Source organism: Aquarana catesbeiana, linkage group LG13 (assembly GCF_042186555.1).
Source record: "Aquarana catesbeiana isolate 2022-GZ linkage group LG13, ASM4218655v1, whole genome shotgun sequence".
NCBI lineage: Eukaryota > Metazoa > Chordata > Amphibia > Anura > Ranidae > Aquarana > Aquarana catesbeiana.
Window position 1 is genome coordinate 89,458,304 of NC_133336.1, and position 16,301 is coordinate 89,474,604.

The window sequence follows — 16,301 nt, forward strand, 5'->3', positions numbered from 1 at the left end:
GGGATCTGTTGTTGCTGTTGGGGGGGGTGTTTATTGTTGAGGGAGGGGTCTATTGTTGCTGGGGGAGGGGTCTAATTGCTAGTGGGTCAATAGTTTTTTAGAGCAATCTACTGTTGAGGGAGGGGTACATTGTTGCTGGCTGCTGGAGGGTCTATTAATGCTGGCTGTCAATGGATCTAGTGTTTCTAAGGGAACTACTGTTGAGGGATGGGTCTATTGCTGCTGGGGGTCTTATGTTGCTACTAGGTCAATTGTTACTGGGAGCGATCTACTGTTGAGGAGGGGTCAGCTGTTATTGTTAGGGGTGTCTATTATTGCAGGGGTGGGTCTATAGGACTGTGATATTCTGCTGGGTCTCCTGATGTTTTCTGTTCACTGATGTTGCACCTTCTGTTTTTCTTGCTTGTCCACCCCTTGCTTGAATTTGGCTTGCCTTGACTTCACTGGGACTCCTGGCTTCCACTCTATCAATTTTGATGCTTGTTGCCTATTATCACCCTCTATGATCCCTAGCACTGTTCCTGTCTACTGTTCTATCCAATCTAGTCCACCACCAGCTGGCTTTCGCCTCTGCTAGTTATACAATTACTATGAGTGTTACCTTCTGTCTTAGTTCTGCTCAACTTGGCTTGACTTGGCTTGACTTCAAAATACCTTACAATTAGATAGCCCTTATTTGTCCCCTATCAGGCTATGGGTACAAGCGTAGGCTCCGTAAACCACTGCATCTGTTCCTTGGGGCATTCAAACACCAGACCATGAGCGAATAACTTATCTGAAAGGAGACGTCCCCCCCTAAGATCAGCTATTACCTTTTGTACCACCACCCCCTCCCTTTAGAATGTAAGCTCTACGAGCAGGGCCCTCCTGTACCTTTTGTATTGAACTGTACTGTAATTGTGTTGTCCCCCTTATACATTGTAAAGCACTGCGTAAACTGTTGGCGCTATGTATAATAATAATAATAATAATAATATAGTGACATGCACAATTGGTATTGCCAGGACCTGGAAAGTCATGGAGGAGCCTGATACCCCAAATAAAGTGATTAAAAAAAAAAAAAAAAGTCATTACTGCAGGATGGTGGAGTTGGGTTTTCCATACTAAGAGCCCTTTCACACTGGGGCGGGGGCGGCGTCGGTGGTAAAACGCCGCTATTATTAGCGGTGTTTTACCGTCGGTATGCGGCCGCTAGTGGGGCGGTTTTACCCCCCCGCTAGCGGCCGGGAAAGGGTTAAATACCACCGCAAAGCGCCTCTGCAGAGGTGCTTTGCCGGCGGTATAGCCGTGCCGTCCCATTGATTTCAATGGGCAGGAGCGGTGAAGGAGCGGTATACACTCTGCTCCTTCACCGCTCCGAAGATGCTGCTGGCAGGATTTTTTTTACCGTCCTGCCAGCACATCGCTCCAGTGTGAAAGCCCTCAGGGCTTTCACACTGGAATGAAAGTAGCGGCACTTTCGGGTCGGTTTGCAGGCACTATTATTAGCGCAATAGCGCCTGCAAACCGCCCCAGTTTGAAAGGGCTCTAAGGGGATGGGGAGTTGAAGAGCTTGTCCAGAGCCCCAATTTATTTGCCTCTCTTAATATGAAAATGGAACTTCCCTCTGGGGTCATTTTTACCTATATATAATGTAGGTCATACACATTAGAATAAAAGGTCAATCACAGATTTCATCATTTTGACCAATCTCTGCCAAAAAATGATTGCTCGGTTTAGCAACGATCTATGTGGTCATTTCATTTGATTTTCCATAAAGATTGATCACTGATTTTTTTGATGACAGTGATTAAATTGCACTATGATTAGAACGATCATTTTGAATCTGCTTACACAGATTGCACAGTGATTTTTCTGTATGGTTACAATGAAGGCACAGAGGACTTTAGTGTATGTTCATATTTGGGCAAAGATTAATATTACACCAAGATTTTGGACTTTATATTTACACCAGATAAATTGATTGCACTTTTATATATCATTGTTTGTTTGTTTTTTGTATATTTACTATAGATTAATAGCGCTGCACTGATTGACGAGTTTATTTAAGTAAGCATTAGGTATACATGTTACTTACTCCCTGTTTATTTTGTTTTTTAGTTGGGTTTGTTTTATTTTTTGTAAAACATGAATATCATTTTCTTGTGCTTTGCAGGCATGTGATATATGCCCCAAATCAGCACAATATGTACGCTGCCTCCAGTTTCCCTGGCCTGGCCGCTGCTATGTTTGATATTGAAAATGACCCAGATCAGGAAAGACGCTGGCAACAAGTCAAAAAGGAAATTTCCATCATCGCCTTTACCATATCTTCTGCTGCAAGCACCATGGAAGACCCTGGCAGCATAGGCGGAGGCCACATGAAGGACAGGAGTGTTTTCTGACAAGGAACCCTCATGATATAGACATTAGCCTGCAGTTTTAAAACTGCAGTTTGCAATCTATATATAGAGAGAGAATGTATTTTTATTCCTAGTTTGACCACTTTCTCTGATAATGTCCATGCCTTATATACAGATCTGCTGTACAGTAGACTTCTATTGTTTGGTATGAGTGATCGATCTGTCTGTTTTTATAGTCTATGAGCCTGGTGCCCAAATTGCAGACAGAGGGTCTGATACTAGTTGTGCCCTATATTTTATGCCTTTTAAAATGCTGCAAGTACAGAAAAATACCTAATGATCTGAAAGAAATCCGGAGGCTGGGAGGTAAATTTAGATTAAGCCTGGCCATACGCTTTAACAAATTAGCTGAAAAGGTTTTAGAATGGCATGCACAGTAGCACCGCTTATCAAAGAATTTAAGTAACATTTTATACAACCTAGAAAGCATAATAAACATGCAAAACGTATCCACCAGGAGGCAGATACTTTACATACATGCTTTCCCCTAACGCCTTGGTACCTATAAAGGATATTTAGTAATGATCCACTGATATTGTAATCGCATTCTCAATCCATTGCACCCTGTCAGAATGCAGAGACAAAGCCAACAGTGCAGTCACCACCCCTTCCATAAACCAACAAAATTTTAAAGCTCAAGAACCTTGAAGCCTTGTACACACGATTGGATTTTTTGCCGGAAATTGTGTGATGACAGACTGTTGGCGGAAAAAAACGGCCGTTTGTACGCTCCATTGGACAATTTTTGTCGGATTTTCCGCGGACAAATGTTGGATAGCAGGCTTATAAATTTTCCGCGGACAAATGTCTGTTGTCGGATTTTCTAATCATATGTACACAAGTCCGCCAGACAAAAGTCCAAAGTACAAACACGCATGCTCAGAAGCAAGGACAAGCCAGAAGTGGTCGGTCTTGTAAACTAGTGTTAGTAATGGAGAATTAACATTCATGACGCTTGCAAATTATGAAATCTTGAAATTCAGCGCACAATTCTCTTCTTCTTTAATGGGATAATAATGAAGCTGCTTTGCTGGTGATACTGAAAGAGTTCTGCCAAACATATTTTAAAATGCTTTTATTTTCTAGTGATATCAAGAATAATATTATTATGCTTGTTTTGTTTTTTTTTGGGCAAGTTACCACAACACTGTTATCCCATAGTTTTTAAGATCAAAGATACTCAATGTTGGTGTCCCTTGTTAATTTTACTTTGTATTTTTTTAAATGTAACTGCCTACTCCCAAACTGTCATTAGAAGTAAAACATATAGCCAAGTATTATTCTCCACAATTTTTTTTATTGTGCATTAAAAAAAGAAAACAAATAAAATTAGACATGCTATCTGCCAATAGAACTTAACCAAAAAGTGCATTCTGTGCATCCAAAAATATAGAAAATATACCAAATCAAATCACTATTCAACCAAAAAATTAAATAAAAGCCTCATGCATATGTCCTGCTTCCTAAAATAGGGGGTCAACAATGCCAAAAGTTGGTGAAAGCAGGAGTCCGTCATCCGGAGATAATTCCGAAAATCATCCGGATTATTCTCCTGGAGCTCCCGCAGCAAAGGCATAGGACATAATTGGTCACGATTAATAAAGCAACCAATTTTTGGTCCAAGAAATCCACCTCCTCCTGTTCCTGGATTGGACTTGGGTCAAAGCAATAACTCCAAGGCCAATAATAAATAGCACATTATCTCCTCTAATTCCGCAACATGTCTGGTTTAAGAACAGCCGTTCAGAAACAAACTGAAAAGCATGAAATGAAAAGTGCAAAATTAAAAGCGAAACGAAAAGCGCAAAATTAAATGCGCGAATCAACACTCTCCAAACTTCTACTAACATGAAATTAGCAGAAGGATCCCAAAGGGTGGCGCCTGACAATTGAACTTCCTCTTTATCGGCACGTAGTACGTCTAGTACGTCACTACGTTCGTGTTTGTTGGCCGATAATTGTGTACCATTTGTATACAAGACAAAATCCATGCACACGCCTTTTGCACAAAAGTCCGACGCTTTGTCTGCGGAAAATTCAATCGTGTGTATGAGGCTTTAGTCTCACATGTTAAAAAATGTGTCTTACAATCCCCACCTACCTCAATTGTTTACTTCTTAAAAGTGCTCCTAGTTCCCACAACTGAAATCTAATTTATTGCAAATTACCAGTCCTTAGATGTGGTGGCTGCATTTGTTTCCTTTTTTTTCGGCTTTCGTCCATTTATTATTCCCTACCAGTAACACACTTTCTATCCCTTCATTGTTAGATTTCTCCATTGTATCTATAGAAGGAGCCATTGTTGTAACACAAGGTGGCCTTTAACTGCTTGCCGACCACCCGCCACAGTTATACTGTGGCAGAATGGTTCGGCTGCACAAATCGCCGTACCGGTACGGCGGTCCCTTCAAGGGCTATAGCAGGCACGCGCACACCGTGGTGCGTCACCAGAGCCGATGCATGTGGCCAGCGGCCGCATCCACCCGTGATCACTTCACAGAGAGCCAGAATGGGGATCTGTCAATGTAAACAAACAAATCCCCATTCTGACAGGGAAGTAGAGAGAGATCTCCTGTTCCTAGTGATTACTGCCAGTCAGTCCACCCCCCCCCACAGTTAGAAACACTCCCTAGGGAACACTTAACCCCTTGATCGCCCCCTAGTGTTAACCGCTTCCCTCCCAGTGTCATTTATACAATAATCAGTGGCTATTTTTAGCACTGATCGCTGTATAAATGTCACTGGTCCCAAAAAAAGTGTCAAAAGTGTCTGTAAAATTTGTGGGACTTAGCGGGACTGCAATGTCGCAGTCCCACTAAGAATCGCTGATCACCACCATTATAAGTAAAAAAAAAGATAATAATAAAAATGCAATAAATCTGTCTCCCTATTTGTAGACGCTATAACTTTTGCTCAAACCAATCAATATACGCTTATTGCGATTTGTTTTTACCAAAAATATGTAGAAGAGTACATATTGGCCTAAACTGATGAAGAAATTTTTTTTTTTTTTACATTTTTTGGGGATATTTATTATAGCAAAAAGTAAAAAATACAGTTTTTTTTCAAAATTGCCGGTCTTTTTTTCAAAAGATAAAAACCACAGAAGTGATCAAATACCACCAAAAGAAAGCTCTATTTGTTGGGGAAAAAGGAAATAAATTTTGTTTGGGTACATGACCGTGCAATTGTCAGTTAAAGCGACACAGTGCTGTATCGCAAAAAATGGCCTGGTCATTAAGGGGGTAAAACCTAAAAAGCTGAATTGATTAAACATGCCTGCTCATGTACATCTCCATTGGATGGTAGTTAGTGAGATTAGTAGTTATACGTATCACATATTTTTTGTTTTTTAAAGGTCAGTGGAAGAGACAAGAACACAGCATTTGTGGCAAGTTCAATAGGTACACTATATTGTCAAAAGTATTGGTACGCCTGCCTTTACACGCACATAAACTTTAATAGCATACCATTCTTAGTCCGTAGGGGTCAATATTGAGTTGGCCCACCCCTTACAGCTATAACAGCTTCAACTGTTCTGGGAAGGCTGTCCACAAGGTTTAGGAGTGTGTCTATGCTAATGTTTGACCATTCTTCCAGAAGTGCATTTGTGAGGTCAGGCACTGATGTGGACGAAAAGGCCTGGCTTGCAGTCTCTGCTCTAATTTATCCCAAAGGTATTCTATTGGGTTGAGGTCAGGCCTGTCAAGTACCTCCACCCCAAACTCGCTCATCCATTTCTTTATGGACCTTGCTTTGTGCACCAACATCACCATTCAACAACATCAGTGCCTGTCACAAATGTTCTTCTGGAAGAATGGTCAAACATTCCCATAGACACACTCCTAAACCTTGTGGACAGCCTTCCCAGAAGAGATGAAGCTGTTATAGCTGCAATGGGTGGGCCAACTCAATATTGAACCCTATGAACTAAGACTGGAATGCCATTAAAGATAATGTGCGTGTAAAGGCAGTTGTCCCAATATTTTTGACAATATAGTGTATTTTCTGTACTTGCTGAAAATACTTAGCCTGAAAAATGAATGCAACCACCACATATATGGACTGTTAAGGTTTTAAATTTAGATACACTTTAAAGAAATGCCATTGTTGTGTTGCCAGTATTTGCTTTTTACACACTATATGCACTACTGGCTTAATAAAAAATGTTTTAAAATAAAATAAGTTGTAAAGTATATTATTCCAGATGTCACATTAACAAAAAGTGATAAGCATTGATGGACAAATATAGACTCAGATTGGCTGACACTGATATAAATAGATACTCCTGGACATCAAGTAAAATTGGACTTTCACTGGCCACGTTGGTAATGTCCGCTACAGGGAAATGGGCATATGACGTTTTACTGGAGTAGCTGAGACCTACTGCACAATATGCATTATAGTCAAGGATGAATACCTTTTTAAAGGGTCAGTCTACCCAAAAGTGATAACTTCTTGAATACTCCAGCACCTCTTGATTTCAGTTGCATCTTCCATAATATAAAATAAAGAGATACATGCTGCGCATCCACACCTAGATGTATATTTTCCTGTATCTGGACTGGACAAGATTTTGTTTGGAGGATGTAAAGATTATTGGGGTCTGTGGCTGTCTAATTCGGTGAAGAATACATCTGGGGTGAGAACAAAGGCAGCGTACTTCTCCTTTATCTTGATGACAGAGATGGACAATTTTAAAGGCTCATTCACACTAGTTTTGTTGGAAGGGCAGTTTTTGTCTAGAAACTAATTTTAAATCTACCATTTCTGCCTTACTAGTCCATTGAGCTTTTATAAGACTGTACACTTTTTTTGTTCCATTCGTCTCCTGGTCAAAGTATTGAATGAGCCATAAAATAGCAGGAAAAGACAACAAAGCAAAGAATTTACACTAGGACCACATTGTTAAAATAAAATACACAATCACTGCTTGTAAGTATGCTTGTTATCTCTAATCAAATCAAATCCAGGAAAGCTTGTAAAATGAACAATATCAGTAAACTTGTGCTTGTCTACGTTATTCATATTTACCTTATCTTCTGGCAAACAGGAATTTATATTTTATATTTTAATTTAGATGATGTTTGCAATACAGAGTGTACTGTATATGGACAGTACCCAATCAAATTCCTCATAGGTGGTACAGAATCTCAATATACTCCAAATATGTATGTTTGTATAATGGGACTTTAAGTGTAAAATAAAAAAAAATGTTTTTAGTACAAAATATTCGGGTAAAATTCATAATTTTTATTCATGAAAAAACATTTGGAAAACACAGAAGATCCCAGCTTAGTCTGGCATAAAACACATACGCAGGTATACATAGTACACATTCCAATGAATTATTTAACATCATCACATTGCAAATGTAGCTCCCCTGCACTAGGCTCGGCAAATTTAGTATATAGCTCTGCTGTAGCCAGCTGAGCTGAAATTCATTTTTTTCAGGTCTGTTCAGGGTTTCCCTAACACTAAGAGCCCTTTCACACTGAGCCGCGGGCAGCGTTAGTGGTAAAGCTCCGCTAGTTTTAGCGGCGCTTTATCGCTGTTTTAGCGGCACTATTCGGCTGCTAGCGGGGTTCTTTTAACACCCGCTAGCGGCCGAAGAAAGGTTAAATGCTTTGCATGCATTTCAGCAGCAGTGCCCATTCATTTCAATGGGCAGGGGCAGTGGAGGAGTGGTGTATACTTGCAGGACTTTTTTTAACGTCCTGCCAGCGCAGCATCCCAGAGTGAAAGCACTCGTGCTTTCACATTGGGGTGGCAGGGGGAGGCATTTTTCAGATGCTTTACAGGCGCTATTTTTAGCCCTTTAGCGCCTGAAAAACACCTCAGTGTGAAAGGGGTCTAATGGTTCTTTCCTCCTGCCTACTGATGGAAATAGTTTGGGAGGGTCAGTCACTGGGTTATGAATAGTTATCTGACTTTAGCCAATACCTGGGGGTCTTGCCTGTGGAAGCTCGGTCGGAGAGGTAGGTACCTTTCACCTGAATCTCCAGGTACAGAACTGGTCACTGAGGAAGAGATACCAGAGGTTGCTGCTTAAGGACTGTGACTGTTTCCATATGGTTTCAGATACTGTATAGTGGCTGTCCCCTCTACTATCAGCATTGTATTGAGGCAGCTACTGAAAGGCCAAATACGTCTAGCTAGGGTTTCTCAGGGAAGCTGTCCTCAAAGATTTTGTGTCTTGAGTACCCTGCAACCCTCTTTCCCTGCATTTGTTCAAGATCTGCAATAAATATTTAAAATAAACCGCTAAACTGAGCCTGAATTTGTGGATGTGCATCTGGGATTGGGCGGGCAGCCTCTGAACAGGTAAGAGAGACTCAGTTTATTTCCAGCAGGCCCTCTGGGGGTTAGCGCTCTACAAATATATTGATTATCCTTTGTGTACATCATTACTATGGTATCACAAGTATATGAAAATCTAAGCATATCAACGGTGGTGAGAGGCTTGATGAACAGCGACATGTTTCAATAAAGCAACATTCCACTTCTTCAGGAGTATCCGGTAGGTGACCAATATCATCAGTATAGCATGATCCATCTGTCACTATACATGTGCAGATATTTACAAGGCAGGAAAGAAGGAAGAAGCTGCAAGAGACCCCAAGGCAGGAGGCATCAACCCCAATCATTTTAAAAATCATCAGAAGTTCCGCATACACGACAGCCTTCACCCTCCTTCAAACAGATTAACAATTCCCTACTCTAGCCAAAAATAAAAAGATGGCTTCAGCTTTGCTTTAAAACGTTCTTAAAGGTTGAAGGTTTTTTACCTACACACATTCTATGCATGGAAGTAAAAAAAAACTTCAGTTTGCAGCTCCCTTCGCAGCCCCCCCCAATATTTACCCGGACCCGAAACGCATTTTTTAAATGCAAGTTTTACAGTGATTGTACATGCATTTTCAATAAAGGAAGATTACTTTTGGATGCTATCCTAACTGCCGATCATCCTTCCTGTAATATTTACCTGAGCCTGATTGCGATCCAGCGATGTGCATTAGAACTCTCCTGGGTCTCTGCCTCCTCATTGGCTGAATGACAGCAGTGGGAGCCACTGACCTTTTAAGGATGCTCTCACTTGCATGCTTCTAATAGATAGCCCAGTAATAGAGGTTCCTAGACAGTAAGGGGAAACTAAAAAAACAGCTACATTCATAGACGTGCGCAGGGGGTGTGCCTGGGCACACCCTAATCACTAGGGATGAGCCGAACACCCCCCTGTTCGGTTCGCACCAGAACATGCGAACAGGAAAAAAGTTCGTTCGAACACGCGAACACCGTTAAAGTCTATGGGACACGAACATGAATAATCAAAAGTGCTAATTTTAAAGGCTAATATGCAAGTTATTGTCATAAAAAGTGTTTGGGGACCTGGGTCCTGCCCCAGGGGACATGGATCAATGCAAAAAAAAAGTTTTAAAAACGGCCGTTTTTTCAGGAGCAGTGATTTTAATAATGCTTAAAGTCAAACAATAAAAGTGTAATATCCCTTTAAATTTCGTACCTGGGGGGTGTCTATAGTATGCCTGTAAAGGGGCGCATGTTTCCTGTGTTTAGAACAGTCTGACAGCAAAATGACATTTTGAAGGAAAAAAGCCATTTAAAACTACCCGCGGCTATTGCATTGCTGACAATACACATAGAAGTTCATTGATAAAAACGGCATGGGAATTCCCCAAAGGGGAACCCCGAACCAAAATTTAAAAAAAAAAATGACGTGGGAGTCCCCCTAAATTCCATACCAGGCCCTTCAGGTCTGGTATGGATATTAAGGGGAACCCCGGCCAAATTTTAAAAAAAAAAATGACGTGGGGTTCCCCCTAAATTCCATACCAGACCCTTCAGGTCTGGTATGGATTTTAAGGGGAACCCCGCGCCAAAAAAAAAAAGGCGTGGGGTCCCCCCAAAAATCCATACCAGACCCTTATCCGAGCACGCAACCTGGCAGGCCGCAGGAAAAGAGGGGGGGACGAGAGTGCGGCCCCCCCCCTCCTGAACCGTACCAGGCCACATGCCCTCAACATTGGGAGGGTGCTTTGGGGTAGCCCCCCAAAACACCTTGTCCCCATGTTGATGAGGACAAGGGCCTCATCCCCACAACCCTGGCCGGTGGTTGTGGGGGTCTGCGGGCGGGGGGCTTATCGGAATCTGGAAGCCCCCTTTAACAAGGGGACCCCCAGATCCCGCCCCCCCCCCCCCGTGTGAAATGGTAAGGGGGTATGTACCCCTACCATTTCACTAAAAAACTGTCAAAAATGTTAAAAATGACAAGAGACAGTTTTTGACAATTCCTTTATTTAAATGCTTCTTCTTTCTTCTATCTTCCTTCATCTTCTGGTTCTTCTGGTTCTTCTGGCTCTTCTGGTTCTTCCTCCGGCGTTCTCGTCCAGCATCTCCTCCGCGGCGTCTTCTATCTTCTTCTCCTCGGGCCGCTCCGCACCCATGGCATGGGGGGGAGGCTCCCGCTCTTCTCTTCATCTTCTTCATCTTCTTCTTTTCTTCTCTTCTTCTCTTCTTCTCTTCTTCATTTTCTTCTCCGGGCCGCTCCGCACCCATGCTGGCATGGAGGGAGGCTCCCGCTGTGTGACGGCGCTCCTCGTCTGACAGTTCTTAAATGACGGGGGGTGGGGCCACCCGGTGACCCCGCCCCCCTCTGACGCACGGGACATGACGGGACTTCCCTGTGGCATTCCCCGTGACGTCACAGGGAAGTCCCGTCAAGTCACCGTGCGTCAGAGGGGGGCGGGGTCACCGGGTGGCCCCGCCCCCCCTTATTTAAGACCTGTCAGACGAGGAGCGCCGTCACACAGCGGGAGCCTCCCTCCATGCCAGCATGGGTGCGGAGCGGCCCGGAGAAGAAAATGAAGAAGAGAAGAAGAGAAGAAGAGAAGAAGAGAAGAAGAGAAGAAGAGAAGAAGAAGATGAAGAGAAGAGCGGGAGCCTCCCCCCATGCCATGGGTGCGGAGCGGCCCGAGGAGAAGAAGATAGAAGACGCCGCGGAGGAGATGCTGGACGAGAACGCCGGAGGAAGAACCAGAAGAGCCAGAAGAACCAGAAGAACCAGAAGATGAAGGAAGATAGAAGAAAGAAGTATTTAAATAAAGGAATTGTCAAAAACTGTCTCTTGTCATTTTTAACATTTTTGACAGTTTTTTAGTGAAATGGTAGGGGTACATTACCATTTCACACAGGGGGGGGGCCGGGATCTGGGGGTCCCCTTGTTAAAGGGGGCTTCCAGATTCCGATAAGCCCCCCACCCGCAGACCCCCACAACCACCGGCCAGGGTTGTGGGGATGAGGCCCTTGTCCTCATCAACATGGGGACAAGGTGTTTTGGGGGGCTACCCCAAAGCACCCTCCCAATGTTGAGGGCATGTGGCCTGGTACGGCTCTCGTCCCCCCCTCTTTTCCTGCGGCCTGCCAGGTTGCGTGCTCGGATAAGGGTCTGGTATGGATTTTTGGGGGGACCCCACGCCGTTTTTTTTTTTTTTTTGGCGCGGGGTTCCCCTTAAAATCCATACCAGACCTGAAGGGTCTGGTATGGAATTTAGGGGGAACCCCACGTCATTTTTTTTTTAAATTTTGGCCGGGGTTCCCCTTAATATCCATATCAGACCTGAAGGGCCTGGTATGGAATTTAGGGGGACTCCCACGTCATTTTTTTTTTTTAATTTTGGTTCGGGGTTCCCCTTTGGGGAATTCCCATGCCGTTTTTATCAATGAACTTCTATGTGTATTGTCGGCAATGCAATAGCCGCGGGTAGTTTTAAATGAGTTTTTTCCTTCAAAATGTCATTTTGCTGTCAGACTGTTCTAAACACAGGAAACATGCGCCCCTTTACAGGCATACTATAGACACCCCCCAGGTACGAAATTTAAAGGGATATTACACTTTTATTGTTTGACTTTAAGCATTATTAAAATCACTGCTCCTGAAAAAACGGCCGTTTTTAAAACTTTTTTTTGCATTGATCCATGTCCCCTGGGGCAGGACCTGGGTCCCCAAACACTTTTTATGACAATAACTTGCATATTAGCCTTTAAAATTAGCACTTTTGATTTCTCCCATAGACTTTTAAAGGGTGTTCCGCGGCATTCGAATTTGCCGCGAACACCCCAAATTGTTCGCTGTTCGGCGAACTTGCGAACAGCCAATGTTCGAGTCGAACATGAGTTCGACTCGAACTTGAAGCTCATCCCTACTAATCACCCTGAGCGCCAGTGTATCATTCAATGTACAGAAGTGTGAGCCTCAGGAGACCCGCCTGGGGCCATGATTGTGAGTAGCAGGCATACTGAACACCCCCCTTCTATCTCTCTCACCCCCTTTCTGTCAGAAACCATGAAATAAGTCCGAGACAGAAATACAGTTAAATCACATTTGTTTAATAATAAAAGTAAAAAGAACAAACATATTCAAAACATAGCCAAAGTTCAGTAACCGTAACCGATAGTCAGCCAAGTCAGGGATCAATGTAGTGGAACAGCAAGCAAGATCTGGAGCCAGAAGGGATGTCAGCAAAGCAAGTCTTGAACAGGATCGGAGGAGATAGTTTCTGTGAAGTTGACCAAGGCGAACGCAGAGCTGCTCTGGATTGGAAGGCTTAAGTAGGCAGGACTGATGAGCAGAATATCGTCAACAGCTGAGTAACTGTGGAGAGATAGGAGCTGGCAATTAGCCGACAGCTGAGCGGCCAGCTCAGAGAAGGAAGGGATGAGCCCAGCCCTGACACTTTCTTTCTCACCCTCCTCTTTGTTCCCTCTCCCTCTTTCTCACTCCTTCCTCTCACCCCCTTATGCTCCTCTCTTTCACACACCCCTCTCTCTCTCCCTCATCCCCTTCCTCTCTCATCCTCACCCCTCTCTTTTTCTCACCCCCCTCTCACTTTCTCACCCCCTCACTCTCCTCTCTGTCACCCCCCTCACTCTCCTCTCTTTCACAACCCCTCTGTCTCACCCTCACCCCCTCTCTCTCACTCCCTCTCTCCCTTGGCCCCCCTCAACCCCTCTCTTTCTCGCTCCCCCTCTCTCTCACCCCCTCTCCCTTGCCCCCTCTCTCTACCCCTCTCTCACTCCCCTCTCTCTCTCTCTGTCACCCTCACTCTCCTCTCTGTCACCCCCCTCACTGTCCTCTCTTTTACAGCCCCTCTCTCTCACCCTCACCCTCTCTGTCTCACCCTCACCCCCCTCTCTCTCAATCCCCTCTATCCCTTGCCCCCCTCTCCCCCTTTCTCTCTTGTCCTCCTCTCTTTCTCTCTCCCCCTCTCTCTCACCCCCTCTCCCTTGCCCCCTCTCTCTACCCCACTCTCACTCCCCTTTCTCTCTGTCACCCTTACCCCCTTTCTCTCACCCCCTCTCTCTCTCACCCCTTGTGTGTCTCTCTCTCAATAACCCTTCTGTTTCTCTCTCAGCCCCCTCGCCCCCCCCATTCTTACCCACTCATCTCTCTCACCCACACCCCCTCTTTCTCTCACTCCCTCTCTATTTCTCTCACCCCATCTCTCTCTTACCCCCCTCTCTCTCCCCTCTCTTTCTCATCCCCCCTCCCTCCTCTCTATTTCTATCACCCCCCTCTCACCCTCACTTCCCCCCTCTACCTCTCACCCCCACTTTCTCACCCCCTTTTTCTCCCTCTCGCCCCCTTCTCTGTCCCTTTGACCTGCTCTGCCATAAGATGTAAAATGTATTAAAACATTACATTTTTGTTTGAAAGAGTGTGTGTATGTGTGTGTATATATGTATATACTGATATACAGTGTCTTGCAAAAGTATTCACCCCTTGGCTTTTTACCTATCTTGTTACATTACAGCCTTTAGTTCAATGTTTTTTTAATCTGAATTATATGTAATGGATCAGAACACAATAGTCTAAGTTGGTGAAGTAAAATTAGAAAAATATATACCTAAAAGTATTTTTCAGAAATAAAAAATTGATAATTGGCATGTGCGTATGTATCCACCCCCTTTGTTATGAAGCCCATAAAAAGCTCTGGTGCAACCAATTACCTTCAGAAGTCACATAATTAGTTAAATGATTTCCACCTGTGTGCAATCTAAGTGTCATGTGATCTGTCATTACATATACACACCTTTTTGAAAGGCCCCAGAGGCTGCAACACCTAAGCAAGAGGCACCACTAACCAAACACCATGAAGACCTCTCCAAACAAGTAAGGGACAATGTTGTTGAGAAGTACAAGTCAGGGTTAGGTTTTAAAAAAAATATCCAAATTTTTGGTGATCCCTAGGAGCTCCATCAAATCTATCATAACCAAATGGAAAGAACATGGCACAACAGAAAACCTGCCAAGAGACGGCAGCACACCAAAACTCAGGGACCGTGTAAGGAGGGCATTAATCAGAGAGGCAGCACAGAGACCTAAGGTAACCCTGGAGGAGCTGCAGAGTTCCACAGCAGAGAGTGGAGTATCTGTACATAGGATGACAATAAGCAGTACTCACCATAGAGATGGGCTTTATGGCAGAGTGGCGAGAAGAAAGCCATTACTTTCAGCAAAAAACAAAATGGCACGTTTTAAGTTTGCAAAAAGGCATGTGGGAGACTCCCAAAATGTATGGAGGAAGGTGCTCTGGTCTGATGAGACTAAAATTGAACTTTTTGGCCATCAAAGAAAACGCTATGTCTGGCGCAAACCCAATACATCACATCACCCAAAGAACACCATCCCCACAGTGAAACATGGTGGTGGCAGCATCATGCTGTGGGGATGTTTTTCACCAGTCAGGACTGGGAAACTGGTCAGAGTTGAGGGAAAGATGGATGGTGCTAAATACAGGGATATTCTTGAGCAAAGCCTGTACCACTCTGTGTGTAATTTGAGGCTAGGACGGAGGTTCACCTTCCAGCAGGACAATGACTCCAGACACACTGCTAAAGCAACACTTGTGAGGCTAGGACGGAGGTTCACCTTCCAGCAGGACAATGACTCCAGACACACTGCTAAAGCAACACTTGAGTGGTTTAAGGGGAAATATGTAAATGTGTTGGAATGGCCTAGTCAAAGCCCAGACCTCAATCCAATAGAAAATCTGTGGTCAGACTTAAAGATTGCTATTCATAAGCGCAAACCATCCAACTTGAAGGAGCTGGAGCAGTTTTGCAAGGAGGAATGGGCAAAAATCCCAGTGGTAAGATGTGGCAAGCTCATAGAGACTTATCCAAAGTGACTTGGAGCTGTAATAGCCACAAAAGGTGGCTCTACAAAGTATTGACTTTAGGGGGGTGTATAGTTATGCACATTGACTTTTTCTGTTATTTTGTCCTATTTGTTGTTTGCTTCACAATAAAAAAAAACATCTTCAAAGTTGTGGGCATGTTTTATAAATTAAATGTTGCAAACCCTCAAACAATCCATGTTAATTCCAGGTTGTGAGGCAACAAAAGACGAAAAATACCAAGGGGAGTAAATACTTTTGCAAGGCACTGTATATATATATATATATATATATATATATATATATATATATATATATATATATAGATATCTATATAGATATCTACAGTATATCTATATCTATATCTATATCTATAGAGATATATAGAGATATATATCTATATATAGTGCCTTGAAAAAAGTATTCATACCCCTTGACAATTTCCACATTTTGTCATGTTACAACCAAAAACATAAATAGATTTTGCCCCTAAGGCATGTATGGGTGGCAAAATCCCAAAATACCAGAAAGCATCCTGACATGGAACTCTTTAGTGACTTCTTGATTTATGCATTGGCTTCCTGGAAACTGACTCTTGAGTTTTTTCGGTCTCCTTTAACTCAGCAGACATTCATCTTGAGACAGGAAGCCAAACCGACCACTATTAAATTTAGGCTTGACCTTCTACGATCAAGAAAAATGCAGT

At 43.4% G+C, this 16,301-nt stretch overlaps 1 protein-coding gene across 1 annotated transcript in view; it reads left to right on the top strand.

Annotated features, from left to right (window-relative positions):
- LOC141117008 (putative N-acetylated-alpha-linked acidic dipeptidase) overlaps positions 1-5,521 on the top strand; it is a 381,126-nt gene extending 375,605 nt beyond the window's left edge. Inside the window, exon 18 of the mRNA XM_073609573.1 lies at positions 2,156-5,521. Coding sequence (XP_073465674.1) covers positions 2,156-2,384 — 229 coding nt within the window. The 3' untranslated portion in view covers positions 2,385-5,521. The remainder of the gene's footprint in view (positions 1-2,155) is intronic.
- The last annotated feature ends 10,780 nt before the right edge of the window (positions 5,522-16,301 follow it).